At 47.8% G+C, this 15,200-nt stretch overlaps 1 protein-coding gene across 1 annotated transcript in view; it reads right to left on the bottom strand.

Annotated features, from left to right (window-relative positions):
• Positions 1 to 15,200, bottom strand: part of invs (inversin) — an 82,973-nt gene that overhangs the window by 22,263 nt on the left and 45,510 nt on the right. Inside the window, exons 7-9 of the mRNA XM_088928857.1 lie at positions 14,616 to 14,796; positions 12,863 to 12,972; positions 10,730 to 10,901 (exon numbers count right to left, since the gene is read on the bottom strand). Coding sequence (XP_088784983.1) covers positions 10,730 to 10,901; positions 12,863 to 12,972; positions 14,616 to 14,796 — 463 coding nt within the window. The remainder of the gene's footprint in view (positions 1 to 10,729; positions 10,902 to 12,862; positions 12,973 to 14,615; positions 14,797 to 15,200) is intronic.

Here is a 15,200-nt window from a genome sequence, read left to right as displayed (position 1 = left end):
AGCCACACACACCTGATGGAGCACATTACTACAGTATCCTCACACACTGAGCACACACACACCTGATGGAGCACATTACTACAGTATCCTCACACACTGAGCACACACACACCTGATGGAGCATATTACTACAGTATCCTCACACACTGAGCATACACACACCTGATGGAGCACATTACTACAGTATCCTCACACACTGAGCGCACACACACACACCTGATGGAGCACATTACTATAGCACCTCACACACTGAGCACACACACACTGAGCACACACACACCTGATGGAGCATATTACTACGGTATCCTCACACACTGAGCCACACACACTGAGCACAGACACACACCTGATGGAGCATATTACTACGGTATCCTCACACACTGAGCCACACACACTGAGCACAGACACACACCTGATGGAGCATATTACTACAGCATCCTCACACACTGAGCCACACACACACAGGTGATGGAGCATATTACTACAGCATCCTCACACACTGAGCCACACACACACAGGTGATGGAGCATATTACTACAGTATCCTCACACACTGAGCACAGACACACCCAATGAAGCACATTACTACAGTATCCTCACACACTGAGCCACACACACTGAGCACATTACTACAGCATCCTCACACACTGAGCACACACATACTGAGCACATTACTACAGTATCCTCACACACTGAGCACACACACACCTGATGGAGCACATTACTACAGTATCCTCATACACTGAGCACACACACACCTGATGGAGCACATTACTACAGTATCCTCACACACTGAGCCACACACTCACACCTGATGGAGCACATTACTACAGTATCCTCACACACTGAGCCACACACACACACCTGATGGAGCACATTACTACAGTGAGCCACACACAAAGTTGTAGATTTCCAACTATTTTCCCTGAAAACAGGAGGCTCTTTCACTGTACAAGTGTACAAGTTACCACTTGAATGCGCTACACTGCCCTCCAAATGTTTTGGGGCAGTGAGGCCTTAACTGGGATTTTCACTGTTAACATTTATTTCTGGAGAAAGAAAAAGTTATTTTTGTACATTCAGTTCACCCCTCTCTGGTTACTTAAACAAACTAATAGTGGCGATTGGTTTTATTCTCAAGGAGTACAAGATTTGGGACGTTAATTTGGCTTAACATTGTCTCTTGTTGGCCAGGTGTTTTATTGTTGGATATTCATGATCATAGAAAAGCTGAGAACATCCTGTTGCTCTGACTTCAACGTTTGCTTTCAAATGCCAAAATGAAAACCTTTCTGTAAACAAAAGCACGGCAACGTGAAGCTTGAAAACAGAAAAACTCAGTCAGAACCAGAGCAGAAAAAATCGGCAGACCAGAATAAATCATTTGAAACATCCTGAGGGGGGAATCAGACCCGAAAACAATCTGGAGTTGAAAGATGATCAGAACTTCACAGAAACAACCTAAAACAAATGTCCGTGAAATCAACACTGTCCAAGATGCAGGGATGAGGGTATCAAAATATTCTCAGTTTGCAGACAATGGAGAAAGCAGAGTTACAGTGGCCACATCACAAGACATAAACCTCTCATCAGCACCAAGAGCAGAAAGGCCAGATTAGAATGGGCTTAGAAGTCCAAGCTGAGCCAGGAAAGGCGAGACCAAGACAAACCTCTACCACAGCCATGGAAAGGTTGAGGTGTGGAGAAAGAAAGGAAGTGCAGAAGCTCCAGTGAGCACCACCTCTTCTGTGAAGCCAGGCGGAGGTCATGTCATGGCCTGGGCACGCACGGCCGCCTCTGAAACTGACTCGCACGTCTTTACTGATGAAGTAACGAACGATGGCAGCCGCTGAATGACTTCTGAAGATTTCTGAAACATTTTGTCTGCTTATGTGGAAGAAAGTGTACTTATTGAGTAGCACTTCACCATGCAGCATGTCAATGACTTACAATAATGACGTTTGAGGCAATAACTGCATGAGTTCTGTAATCCACTGGACTCTCCAAATTCTTCATATAATGATTTGAGATGCTTTTCCAAGGCTTTGCTTGGAGTTCTTGCCTGTTCATGGGGTTATTGCCTTGGTGGTGGAGGGGAGTCCCCATTACCTTTAAAGCGCTTTGGGTGGAGTGTCCAGAAAAGCGCTATATAAATGTAAGGAATTATTATTATTAATAATAATGATAATAATAATAATAATGGGTCAATGGAACTAAGGAGAATGTCAGGAGAAAATAGTGGAAAATCCTAGACTAGCCATCTCAGTCTCGAGACTCCAATTCAAATGAGCCACATGCTGAAGAAAAAACTGAGGTCAGAACACTCCATGAACAGGCAAGAACTCAACCCCATGAACAGGCAAGAATTCAATGCAGCTGCAGTAAAGCCTTGGAAAAGCATCTCAAATCATTATATGAAGAATAATTAGTGAGTTCAATGGATTACAGACTTCATGCAGTTATTGCCTCAAGGAAATATGCAACTAAATACTGACTTTTACTCAGAAATTAAAGCGTCTTAATATGAACAAACGTCTGCATAAAGTAAAATGTATACAGTACTGTCTATATCTTTCATATTATCATATCTCTTAATCACTTTAAAATTAACAGTACTACTCAAACAGAAACACCCCCCACAAATTATAGTAAGTCTGATATCTTACTAAAACTGATTTCTATTTAATTTTCTTTAGAAAATGAAAAAAGTGGAAACATTTGGTGAGACGGGCCTTCACACCTTCCCTGAAAGAAATGAACCCTCATGTGTCTGAAACTCGCCACTTCAAACCGACCCTGAGTGCAGATGGGCACAGCTCAGGGTGACATCACAGGTTTACAGCCAAGCTAATTCTACTGCAAACCAGACTGAAATCACTTTTTCCCTGCTTTCTCTGCACTCCTCGGTCAGCGACTCCGAGCTGGTGGCTTGCCTGCGGGTTGTGCGGACTGTGGAAGACAAGAGGGAGCCCAGTCTTCTGATGGAGACCGGGTCGGTTTCCACAGCAGACGCAGCAGGGACCGCACCGCCAGGTTTTACTGATGATGGATGAACCGCACAGCCCCAGAAAATAACCTCTGCAGACCCGTTCTCCGGGAGTCAGGGAACACATCCAAGAATCCTGATTGTGTTTTTCTTTTGTGCTCGCAGCCTGCCAGATTACAGTTATTGATGGGCCTGCTGTGGGGCTTAAATCTTCTTCAAACACTGCCTCTGTCTAGCCTAACACCATTCAATTGTTCCTTCGTATTTAAAAAAAACCCGACAGTGTCACATCGCGTCAGCTCCTCAGAGACTTGCATGGTGGCCCAATCTAAAGCATTAGCTCATCCGACCCATAAATAAAGCACTGCCTACAGCAACATTCTCCTCGCCGATACGAACCTTCAGGAAATCTTCAATGCCAATAGAAAAAGTGGGTGAATTGTTATGTTACATTTGTCTGCCTCTCCTAAACTAGTTCGGAGCAGCGTGACACAGCTCATTGTGTCTGCAACAGGAGAGTCTAGAGGAAGTCAAGACAGCGATGCCTTCAGACATGTGTTAACGCTCAACCAATTTGTTGCATTAAGGAGGCAATTTACATATACATGCATATTAATGAGGGAAGTGTCAGGCTGAAGCATTCACCAGTCTTTTAAAGTGGATCAAACAAATTAGTCATAAGAGTTAGTCGTACAAGTAAAGACTCAATGGGCTGAAGATAACAGGCTAACTGGACAATTCAGCACCAGGACTGTTTCCCAGCATCCAGCAGTCTGTGTTTTAGGATATGGTCCTTTTCACAGCTTTGGCACTTATTCTGCTGAAGGCAGACAAAGGGGAAAATTCAGGTTGTTCTTTGTATGACGAGGGGATCAGTAGGCCTTTTATTAAGACCATGTGGCTGCTACACAGCCCACACCTTGATACACTGGATATCAAGTGTCTACACACCCTAATTTTAATTTCAGCTTTTGTTGATGTAAAGGCTGAAATCAAGACAAATCATGGCAGACCTTTTTTCACCTTTAATAAGATCTTATATCAACTATATTGTAGTTAACCAACAATATTTCAGTGAAAAACAAGTGAATCTTTTTCAGGAATAATAATTCAAAATAAAAAAAAAATTTCAATGCCTTGGTTGCATAAGTGTGCACACCCTTTAACTAATATTTCGTGGAAGTACCTTTTTCTTTGATTATAGCCTGTTTGGATAGGTCTGTATTAAGTTATCCACTGTAAATCAGACTGCAAGTCCAGAAAACACGGAGTGCTGAGAATTCATATACTTCATCTGCAGCTCCAGGCTCTCTGAGCTCTGTGTTGCAGCTCTGCAGCTCCAGGTTCCCTGAGCTCTGCATTACAGCCCTGCAGCTCCAGGTTCTCTGAGCTCTGTGTTACAGCCCTGCAGCTCCAGGTTCTCTGAGCTCTGTGTTACAGCCCTGCAGCTCCAGGTTCCCTGAGCTCTGTGTTACAGCCCTGCAGCTCCAGGTTCTCTGAGCTCTGTGTTACAGCCCTGCAGCTCCAGGTTCTCTGAGCTCTGTGTTACAGCTCTGCAGCTCCAGGTTCCCCGAGCTCTGTGTTACAACCCTGCAGCTCCAGGTTCCCTGAGCTCTGTGTTACAGCCCTGCAGCTCCAGGTTCCATGAGCTCTGTGTTATAGCCCTGCAGCTCCAGGTTCTCTGAGCTCTGTGTTACAGCCCTGCAGCTCCAGGTTCTCTGAGCTCTGTGTCACAGCCCTGCAGCTCCAGGTTCTCTGTGTTACAGCCCTGCAGCTCCAGGTTCTCTGAGCTGTGTTACAGCCCTGCAGCTCCAGGTTCCCTGAGCTCTGTGTTACAGCCCTGCAGCTCCAGGTTCTCTGAGCTCTGTGTTACAGCCCTGCAGCTCCAGGTTCTCTGAGCTCGGTGTTACAGCCCTGCAGCTCCAGGTTCTCTGAGCTCTGTGTTACAGCTCTGCAGCTCCAGGTTCTCTGAGCTCTGTGTCACAGCCCTGCAGCTCCAGGTTCTCTGAGCTCTGTGTTACAGCCCTGCAGCTCCAGGTTCTCTGAGCTCTGTGTTACAGCTCTGCAGCTCCAGGTTCTCTGAGCTCTGTGTTACAGCCCTTCAGCTCCAGGTTCTCTGAGCTCTGTGTTACAGCCCTGCAGCTCCAGGTTCTCTGAGCTCTGTGTTACAGCCCTGCAGCTCCAGGTTCTCTGAGCTCTGTGTTACAGCCCTTCAGCTCCAGGTTCTCTGAGCTCTGTGTTACAGCTCTGCAGCTTCAGGTTCTCTGAGCTCTGTTACAGCTCTGCAGCTCCAGGTTCTCTGAGCTCTGTGTTACAGCCCTGCAGCTCCAGGTTCTCTGAGCTCTGTGTTACAGCTCTGCAGCTCCAGGTTCCCCGAGCTCTGTGTTACAGCCCTGCAGCTCCAGGTTCCCTGAGCTCTGTGTTACAGCCCTGCAGCTCCAGGTTCCATGAGCTCTGTGTTATAGCCCTGCAGCTCCAGGTTCTCTGAGCTCTGTGTTACAGCCCTGCAGCTCCAGGTTCTCTGAGCTCTGTGTCACAGCCCTGCAGCTCCAGGTTCTCTGTGTTACAGCCCTGCAGCTCCAGGTTCTCTGAGCTGTGTTACAGCCCTTCAGCTCCAGGTTCTCTGAGCTCTGTGTTACAGCCCTTCAGCTCCAGGTTCTCTGAGCTCTGTGTTACAGCTCTGCAGTTCCAGGTTCTCTGAGATCTGTATTACAGCCCTGCAGCTCCAGGTTCTCTGAGCTCTGTGTTACAGCCCTGCAGCTCCAGGTTCTCTGAGCTCTGTGTTACAGCCCTTCAGCTCCAGGTTCTCTGAGCTCTGTGTTACAGCTCTGCAGCTCCAGGTTCTCTGAGCTCTGTGTTACAGCCCTGCAGCTCCAGGTTCTCTGAGCTCTGTGTTACAGCCCTACAGCTCCAGGTTCTCTGAGCTCTGTGTTACAGCCCTGCAGCTCCAGGTTCCCTGAGCTCTGTGTTACAGCCCTGCAGCTCCAGGTTCCCTGAGCTCTGTGTTACAGCTCTGCAGCTCCAGGTTCTCTGAGCTCTGTGTTGCAGCTCTGCAGCTCCAGGTTCTGTTGTCGTAAGAGACCCAGAGTCAAAAACGCCTCTTGCATGACTCCTCACACATGAACCTCTGAACGAATACAACTTGTACCACTCCTCAGTGGGACCTTAAACCAACGAGCCTTGGCCACTTCCCCAAGCATGTTAAAGTGGCTTAGGCACCTTGGTGCTCCTTCAGTCCTGGAATGGCTACCCTGTGCCACCAGACCCAAGCTGTGGCTGTTCTCTCCTAGCTTTCCCATGACAAACCCTGCTCTCACCCTCTCCTTCCTAGAGTGCAGCACACAGCAGCACCGCGGGCCGAGCAAAGGTCACACCCACCCATGGGTATGGCACGGAAACAGGGGCACTGGCAAGCACGTGCTGAAATGCAGGCGTGGGCTCGCACAGGAAAACCGAGCCGTCACTGAAGCGGAGCGTCGGCCTCCTTGCTTTCCCAGAGCGTCTCCTCAGCCCTGTGAGGCGTAGCCCCAGCGCGGAGCTGCTGGACGTACACAAGCTGTCTTGTACTCCCCGGCTTCCGGCCGCAGCCCCGGCAGGGAGGATGCTGCCTGCGGCGCAGACCCTCACAATGGAGCCTCTGTGAGCGGACCCCGGAGCTGCCAGCCGCCCAGCCAGCGATGTCGGCACCCACCCTCCAAGGGTGGCAGGGCTGCCAGGCCCACACCGCCATGGAAACTGGAAGGAAGAGTGGAGAGCCTCCCTTCCTCGAGAAGACCGTATGGAAACCTCTCACAGGGACCCTTCCCGGCCTGATCGCAGGCAGGACAGAACTGAAGACTCATGGGCAAAGGATGTACTGTTTCCCAGGTGTTTGACCTCTGACTTCTGCACTGCTTCGGCCAGTGCCATACCGTGCTCACTGTCTCCCCTGCTAATCCTCCTCCTTCAGGAGCTCTGTGTCCTGAACCTAAAGCAGTGCCCTTGACAGTCTTTGACAGGAGATACCAGTTGATATATACAGTATTACAATTTAGAAACAGAATTTAAAATCCCGCTCTCTTACAAACAAATCAAATTCCAGCCAAACTTTGTGATCTTTACTCTTTACATTTCATATCCAGCAGTCCTGCGATCCTGCCTCCCTCAGTCACATGCTCTACACTTGGCCAGTGGTCTTTCCAGGACAGAGGAACAGGAATCAGAGGCACCGAGCGTGCTACAGAAGTGATGTCACCCCTTTTGAAACCTAGACAGTGTAGAATTCCCTACACTGAATTCTATCTGAATCCAACTTTCCCTTAAACCCTCTGTAACTAATCAGATACCACTTAACATTAGAGAAAGCCATTACAACTTTGCTAACTGCCAAATGTGATACGTTGTATTCAATTAGCCTATTTAGGCTTCAATCCACATGCTGGTTCCGCTATGAATCACTGATAACTGAAAATCATCTTTAAATGATTTGAATCACGTTTCCACATTTGTAGGCTGCAGTATTAATGGATTATTCGTCCGATACTTTTTTTAAAACAGCATGCGATATCATCACGCGAGTTTCCCTGTGCATTTATATAAAGGTGATTCACTTCATATAGCGGCAGTGTAATATGCACTAAAGTGTGCAAATGTAAATCAAATCTAGTTTAAAGACACAAACACATTTAGCGTGATCCGCGTCAGCCTAGGTACTGCAAACAAATGACACCCGAATCATTAATTAGGGCATTTCAAAGGTATGGAGATGCTGTATACTGTATATTACGGATTGCCAAAAGTCCGTTTTTCCGTGACAGAAAAAATGTAGACTGCTACTGAAAAAAATTAAACACCAATCATCTCTTCTTGTAATTCACAACTTTTGAATGAATTTGCCCAAGGTGGTTTAAAAGAAGTATATTAACTAATTGTCTGGTTTCTTACAGATTCCCACTTTAGGAAATATTCCTCAAGTGCTTTGAAGACATGAATTTCAACAAGATTATTTATATACATCTTCTGTTTATTATACTAATCTGTATAAATGAGCTCGATGAAGTTAATGTCTTATCTTTCATATCATCCATATAAACTGGTTTTGAGATTGTAACAGCATAAAACGAAATGAGCTGCACAAATGTAAATTAGTGCTGTAAGAGTAGCGAGTAAGAAGGATTTGTTTTCAAAGATCCTAACAGTTGTACTGGTTGGCTTGGTAGTTAGCACTCGGATCCTAGGATTCTGGATTAAATTCCAGCTTGGGGCATCAGTCCGTGTGGAGTTTGCATGGTCTCTCTGTGTTCAGGGTCATTCCAGAGACGTATAGGCTAGGGAGTTCTGCCCACTCTAAACCGTCTTTTTTAACAGGGCATTCAAGGCAATTTCCTGCCTGCAGGGGGTTTTTCACAGTTCATCCAGTACTGGCTATACGGTTACAGAGAAATGAAACACTTTGGGCTGCATGCCATCCTCTCACGTGCTGCTTTTGAGATGATCTGGTGTCTAAGCCAGAAGAAAAGCCGCTTTTTTTCACACGATGTGGCTTGGTGGGTAACTCAAAGTCACGCACGCAGTGCCCACGCACACAAACACAAATCGCGCGCCCACGTGCGGAATGTCCACGCTGCCCGGCAGCTCGGAGAGAAGCCCCGCACAGACCACAGTGCGCCATTCGTCCTGCCCGGCGGCTCATCCCTGACATCACTGCCAGCGGGCCTGCCCGGCTCATGTGGGGAGGGCGAGGGCAGAGCATTCCTCTGGCAAGGAGCTCTGGCCAGCTGACGGCTGCCGCCGTCGGTTTGTGAGCGTGACCTTATGTCACTTTCCCCTGACCCAGCCCACTTCTGTCATCCACCGCTGGCAGAGTTCCACCATGGAGCTGAGGGCGGGCAGTGCCAGGCTGGTTTCAGAAAGAGGGAGGCTTCTGTTACTCCTGCTAGTTCTGTTGCAGGCTGCGTGGTAAGAGAGAAGAGGGCACAGTACTGTACCAACGCAGGGGTGGCCCCGCTTTGCTCATGGGCACTGGTCCCGTCCTGCAGCTTGCAAGGGTCACCTCCTGCAGGCTACGGGCATGAGCGCGCTGGAGGGAGCCTGGCAAGGGGCGGCGCTACGCAACGCCGTGAGCTTCCGCGTCACCCCTCGCACGGCACAGGCCCCGATGGCCAGCTGGGTCTGTGAACGCGTTGGTCTGCTAAGGGACTGGACAGGAACTGACTCCCGCCTGCACGGAGGCTCCCACGTGCAGCTTCCGCCCCCTAGTCCACAACACGGCCGCTCGTTTCCCCCGAATAGCTGCCTGCCGCACTCCGAGCGCCCCGCGTCACGGTCCTGCCAGGCACAGCAGGAGTCTCGGCCCGAGCGAGGTCTGGAGAAACGAGCAGGCTCCCTTCCTCAGAGCTCAGGACATCTGTCCACTAGGTGGCGACAGATGAGCGCAAATAGGCCCCTAGCATTTAAAGGCGCAACAAGAGCAGAACTGACAGAACTATTCAGCGATTCAATTAGCATTTACTACCAGGGAAAGACAGTGTCGCCGCCTAAACAATGCAGTTGATTCTTACTCTTGTGAGTCACGTTAATGAGAACCACAAGTCCGTTCACAGTTGCGGTTCAGATCATTGCTTTGGAAATGCTTTCATCTTTCCGTCATTATCTATCATTCTTATAAAGGAGGGTCACAGACATCGCTACCGCGTGCTACTGGCTGAACATGGTCTCAGCACGCACAGCTGCTGATAATACAAACCACTGCGCCAGGGAAACTGTGAATCCCAAGGAAGAACCACGCAGGAGAGGCAGACATGTCATCAGCCTCGTCTTCTCAGAAGAAATCTGCCTTTTTTTCAGTTGAGCTTGAGCTACGTTGCCACACTGTTCCGAGACAACAAGACCCCACTCAGGTGCTTTAATCTGAATCCCCCCTCCCTGGCAGAATCGGAAAGTGGACGCCTTACAGTTGTAACATCTACCGACTATGCCGTGAAAGAACGGTAGTGTAAATCAGTGGTCCTGTAACTCCGTGTCAAAAGGCTTCGATCACTCCATGGCTCGATCGGTGCAATACAATTTTTTTTCTCACAAATTTGCACCAAGAGATGGGCAGGATTTGGGGCTGGCAAAAGACACATTCAAGGATGCGGTATAGACCTCTCTTGAGAATACAATTCTTAAAATGCCCTGCCTAAAATATTTTTGGCCACATAATTTTTCAATTTTAATAAAACACAGTAATGTAATAAATAGAAGATACAGATACGGTAAGAAGAGCAATAATGTTTCGCAGCATGTTGTCTGAGGCTAAAAACTGAATAATATCTAACTGCAGCTGTCATTAACTGATGGCATTTTTCTGTGCTTGCCCTGAAGACAAGTTAAATCTGCTCCCAACAGGTGTTTCTGTGATTGTTAATGTTTCTAATGGAAAACTGATACAACTTCGTTAGCACCAAATTGGTTTCATTTATTTCTCAGGGACTCTCCTGCTTGACTTTCTTTTTTGGCAGACTTGGGAGACTCAGGGTGCTGAGGTTTATGAAGAGGCAGCTGAGAGTACATGCCTTATTCAGGATGGAATAGGAGACAGACTCACCCCTTCATTGAGAACAGCTGGAGTCCATTTATACACTAAAAAGCACACAGTGCCTTGCTGAAGGCTAAAACCGTCGTGTCTTTAAAACGCCCTTGAACCCATGACCCTGAGATCGTGGGCCCTGAGCCCATGTGGCAAGATTCCCCGGCTCCCCTGCAGTTCTGCAGAAATGCTCACCAGTGCCTCCATATTTGTCAGTCATGTTGATGTCAATGTCAGCTTTGAGGTCCAGCATGGTCCTGATTACATCATCGCTACCCTTCCCAGCAGCCCACATGAAGGCTGTACGGCCCTCCAGATCTGGGTCGTCCTTTACAGAGTGGTGTTGCAGGAACACTGCTACTGTGTCCTGATGAGAGAGAGAGAGATAGACTCACTGAAACTGTGTCCTGATGAGAGAGAGACGCACACTGAAACTGTGTCCTGACAGGAGAGAGTCAGACACACACACTGAAACTGTGTCCTGACAGGAGAGAGTCAGACACACACACTGAAACTGTGTCCTGACAGGAGAGAGTCAGACACACACACTGAAACTGTCCCGACAGGAGAGAGTCAGACACACACACTGAAACTGTCCCGACAGGAGAGTCAGACACACACACACTGAAACTGTGTCCCGACAGGAGAGAGTCAGACACACACACTGAAACTGTCCCGACAGGAGAGTCAGACACACACACTGAAACTGTCCCGACAGGAGAGTCAGACACACACACACTGAAACTGTGTCCCGACAGGAGAGAGTCAGACACACACACTGAAACTGTGTCCTGACAGGAGAGAGTCAGACACACACACAATGAAACTGTGTCCTGACAGGAGAGAGTCAGACACACACACAATGAAACTGTGTCCCGACAGGAGAAAGTCAGACACACACACACTGAAACTGTGTCCCGACAGGAGAGAGTCAGACACACACACTGAAACTGTGTCCCGACAGGAGAGAGTCAGACACACACACTGAAACTGTGTCCTGACAGGAGAGAGTCAGACACACACACAATGAAACTGTGTCCCGACAGGAGAGAGTCAGACACACACACACTGAAACTGTGTCCCGACAGGAGAGAGTCAGACACACACACACTGAAACTGTGTCCCGACAGGAGAGAGTCAGACAGACACACTGAAACTGTGTCCCGACAGGAGAGAGTCAGACACACACACTGAAACTGTGTCCCGACAGGAGAGAGTCAGACACACACACTGAAACTGTGTCCTGACAGGAGAGTCAGACACACACACTGAAACTGTGTCCCAACAGGAGAGAGTCTGACACACACACTGAAACTGTGTCCCGACAGGAGAGAGTCAGACACACACACTGAAACTGTGTCCTGACAGGAGAAAGTCAGACACACACAATGAAACTGTGTCCTGACAGGAGAAAGTCAGACACACACACTGAAACTGTGTCCTGACAGGAGAGAGTCAGACACACACACTGAAACTGTGTCCCGACAGGAGAGAGTCAGACACACACACTGAAACTGTGTCCTGACAGGAGAAAGTCAGACACACACAATGAAACTGTGTCCTGACAGGAGAAAGTCAGACACACACACTGAAACTGTGTCCTGACAGGAGAGAGTCAGACACACACACTGAAACTGTCCCGACAGGAGGGAGTCAGACACACACTGAAACTGTGTCCCGACAGGAGAGAGTCAGACACACACACACTGAAACTGTGTCCCGACAGGAGAGAGTCAGACACACACAATGAAACTGTGTCCTGACAGGAGAGTCAGACACACACACACTGAAACTGTGTCCTGACAGGAGAGTCAGACACACACACTGAAACTGTGTCCCAACAGGAGAGAGTCAGACACACACACTGAAACTGTGTCCTGACAGGAGAGAGTCAGACACACACACTGAAACTGTCCCGACAGGAGAGAGTCAGACACACACTGAAACTGTGTCCCAACAGGAGAGAGTCAGACACACACACTGAAACTGTGTCCCGACAGGAGAGAGTCAGACACACACACTGAAACTGTGTCCCGACAGGAGAGAGTCAGACACACACACTGAAACTGTGTCCTGACAGGAGAGTCAGACACACACACTGAAACTGTGTCCTGACAGGAGAGAGTCAGACACACACACTGAAACTGTGTCCCGACAGGAGAGAGTCAGACACACACACTGAAACTGTGTCCTGACAGAAGAAAGTCAGACACACACGCAATCAAACTGTGTCCCGACAGGAGACAGTCAGACACACACACTGAAACTGTGTCCTGACAGGAGAGAGTCAGACACACACACATGAATGAAAATAAGAGCAGCTCTCACCGCGAAGTTGCTCTGGGCGCTGTAGTGTAGTGGGGTGGCTCCCTGGCTGTCAGAGAGGATGGTGCCAGACTTGTTCCTCTCCAGGAGCAGGTGCACGATGCGGGCATGTCCTGGGCACACGCACACAAGCTTTAACACACAGTCACATAAGGGCACAGCGCTGTCTTCATGCCGAAACGTTTCTGGAGTCACCTGCGCAAGTTCAAACGCCATAACCCAGGCAAGAAGCTGAAATTGTCAGCAGTTACAAACGTCTTGGCAAAGCTAACCTTTTAGAAAAATACAGAAGCCATACAGTATTTAAGAGCCAACAGCAATTGTTCTTCCTGAGAAAACTCTGCTTTTAATATATTTTAATTTTAATCATGTAAGTACAATGAAGGCCCTTTTCAGCAGAACTTTTCTGAAATCTAACATTCACTATGGGTGTCTGGTTTGGTAACCTTCATACACGCAATACAAAATGAGCAGGAAAATTAAGGTAACCAGCGACGGTATCGTCAAACACCAGCTACAGCTGGTAGACATGTATACCAAGCTAATAGTGTGGAAGTCAATCTAATCATTTGCACAGTGAATGTGAGCTCTTCCCATTACGGCGTCAATTTAAAAGCAATAAAACAAAGTTATCCTTTATTCCCACAGGTATTAACCTGCTCAGTTTGCACATGTAATTGATAATTTTATTTCATGTATAATATTTTATTTCATGTATCATGTATCTTAGGTATCTAGTTCAATCCCCAATGACCCAACATCTTTATTTTACTATTTTAAATTGTGACAATTAGTTAAAACTTCAGACTTGTTTGGTAATCTTATCCACGTACAGTATGTTTTTTTATCTGTTCATGGATTCAAGATGCCTTAAATGAATTCTGTTATGGTTTTTCTTACCTGCCCGCAAACCAAATTTCCAGTGGGGACAATAAAGAAATTAAGCAAGAACTTTCAGCTTTTTTTTCTCCGAACAAACACCTGCTAAAGATCCAAAACTATAATACTATTGGCTATGGTTAAATTTGAATCTTTAAATTACTATGGTGAGAAACAATCAGAAAAATCCAAATTTGCACCTTTCACAGAAACGCAGAAGATTCAGAATATAATTTTAGTCTTGGATAAATCAGTCAGAACAGCTTCACAGCCTCTGTCAAAAACATTTCTGTATAAACAATACTAGCAGCTCATGTGACAAGTGAATTGGAAATTACATTTCTCTTCTTTAAATCACCAGTTTCTAAAGGCCTGGGACAATTAAATATCAACCAAACCCATCAAACTGGTGGTTTGCTCATAAAACTCAGAAAATTATTTAGCCCTCAGAGACCCGTGTTCCTTTCATTGAAACATGACTCGCATAATAGATCGATTGCTTAACGAGTGATCCTAATCTGTAAATAACAGGTGATTCAGGGTGATAAGAATAAGTGGACTGGAGCTCTCCAGGACCAGATTGTGAGACCTCTGGCTTAATCCATATCCATCAGATTAAAATCTTTGCTAATGCGCAAACGTCCCATGACCAGGCAGTGGCACCTGATAACTTCCCTGTTTTAAGTGATATCTGCTGTTCTCAGATGTGCCGAGCTAACGCTGATGGATGCGTTTCTCTGTGACGCTATGAAAAGCCACACAATCGGCGACTTCACTTCCGTTACAAAATAAAACGGGGACTGTGTCAAAGGGAAGCGGTTGTGTGTGGAACTGAACGAAGGCGCCTGGGAACCGATGCCCTCACTCGCTCACTCACCCAGGAGAGCAGCCCAGTGCAGGGGGGTCCTGAACAGATTGTCGTAGGCGGTGACGCTGCAGCCCTCGTACGATGTCAGCACGGCCACCACCGCCTCGTTGCCATCGGCAACCGCGAAGTGCAGCGGTGTGCGGCCCTCGTAGTCCTGCCAGTTCAGGAGGGACTCTGTGGGGGCAGCCTCCTACGGAGCACACACACGCACAGCGGGGGCTCACACACAACACGGCGAGGCGCGGAGTCATTGTTTATCACACCACCCGTACACAACGTGCTCTTCCGAACTCCACAACCTGCTTAACCGACACCAGACGCAAGCTCTGAGTCACTGCCAGCTCCAATGCTGGTTGGTACAGGCCGCAGCCTGAGCGTGGCCATTTTAGCTTGGCGCACAAGCAAAACATTTAGTGGCCACACAGGAATTTTACCGGTCAGCTTCAGACTTCAGAAATCATATGAAAGTTTCATCCATCCATCTTCTAAACTGCTTTATCCAGTGCAGGGGGAGCCAGAGCATAACCCAGCAAGCAATAGACGCATGGTGGGAAACACCCTGGAATAGACACTGATCACAGACACACACTTACA

Source organism: Atractosteus spatula, chromosome 12, assembly GCF_055471065.1.
Source record: "Atractosteus spatula isolate fAtrSpa1 chromosome 12, fAtrSpa1.hap1, whole genome shotgun sequence".
Taxonomy (NCBI): Eukaryota; Metazoa; Chordata; class Actinopteri; order Semionotiformes; family Lepisosteidae; genus Atractosteus; species Atractosteus spatula.
The sequence above is the reverse complement of the archived record's forward strand: the minus strand, read 5'-3'. Positions and strand labels throughout refer to the sequence as shown.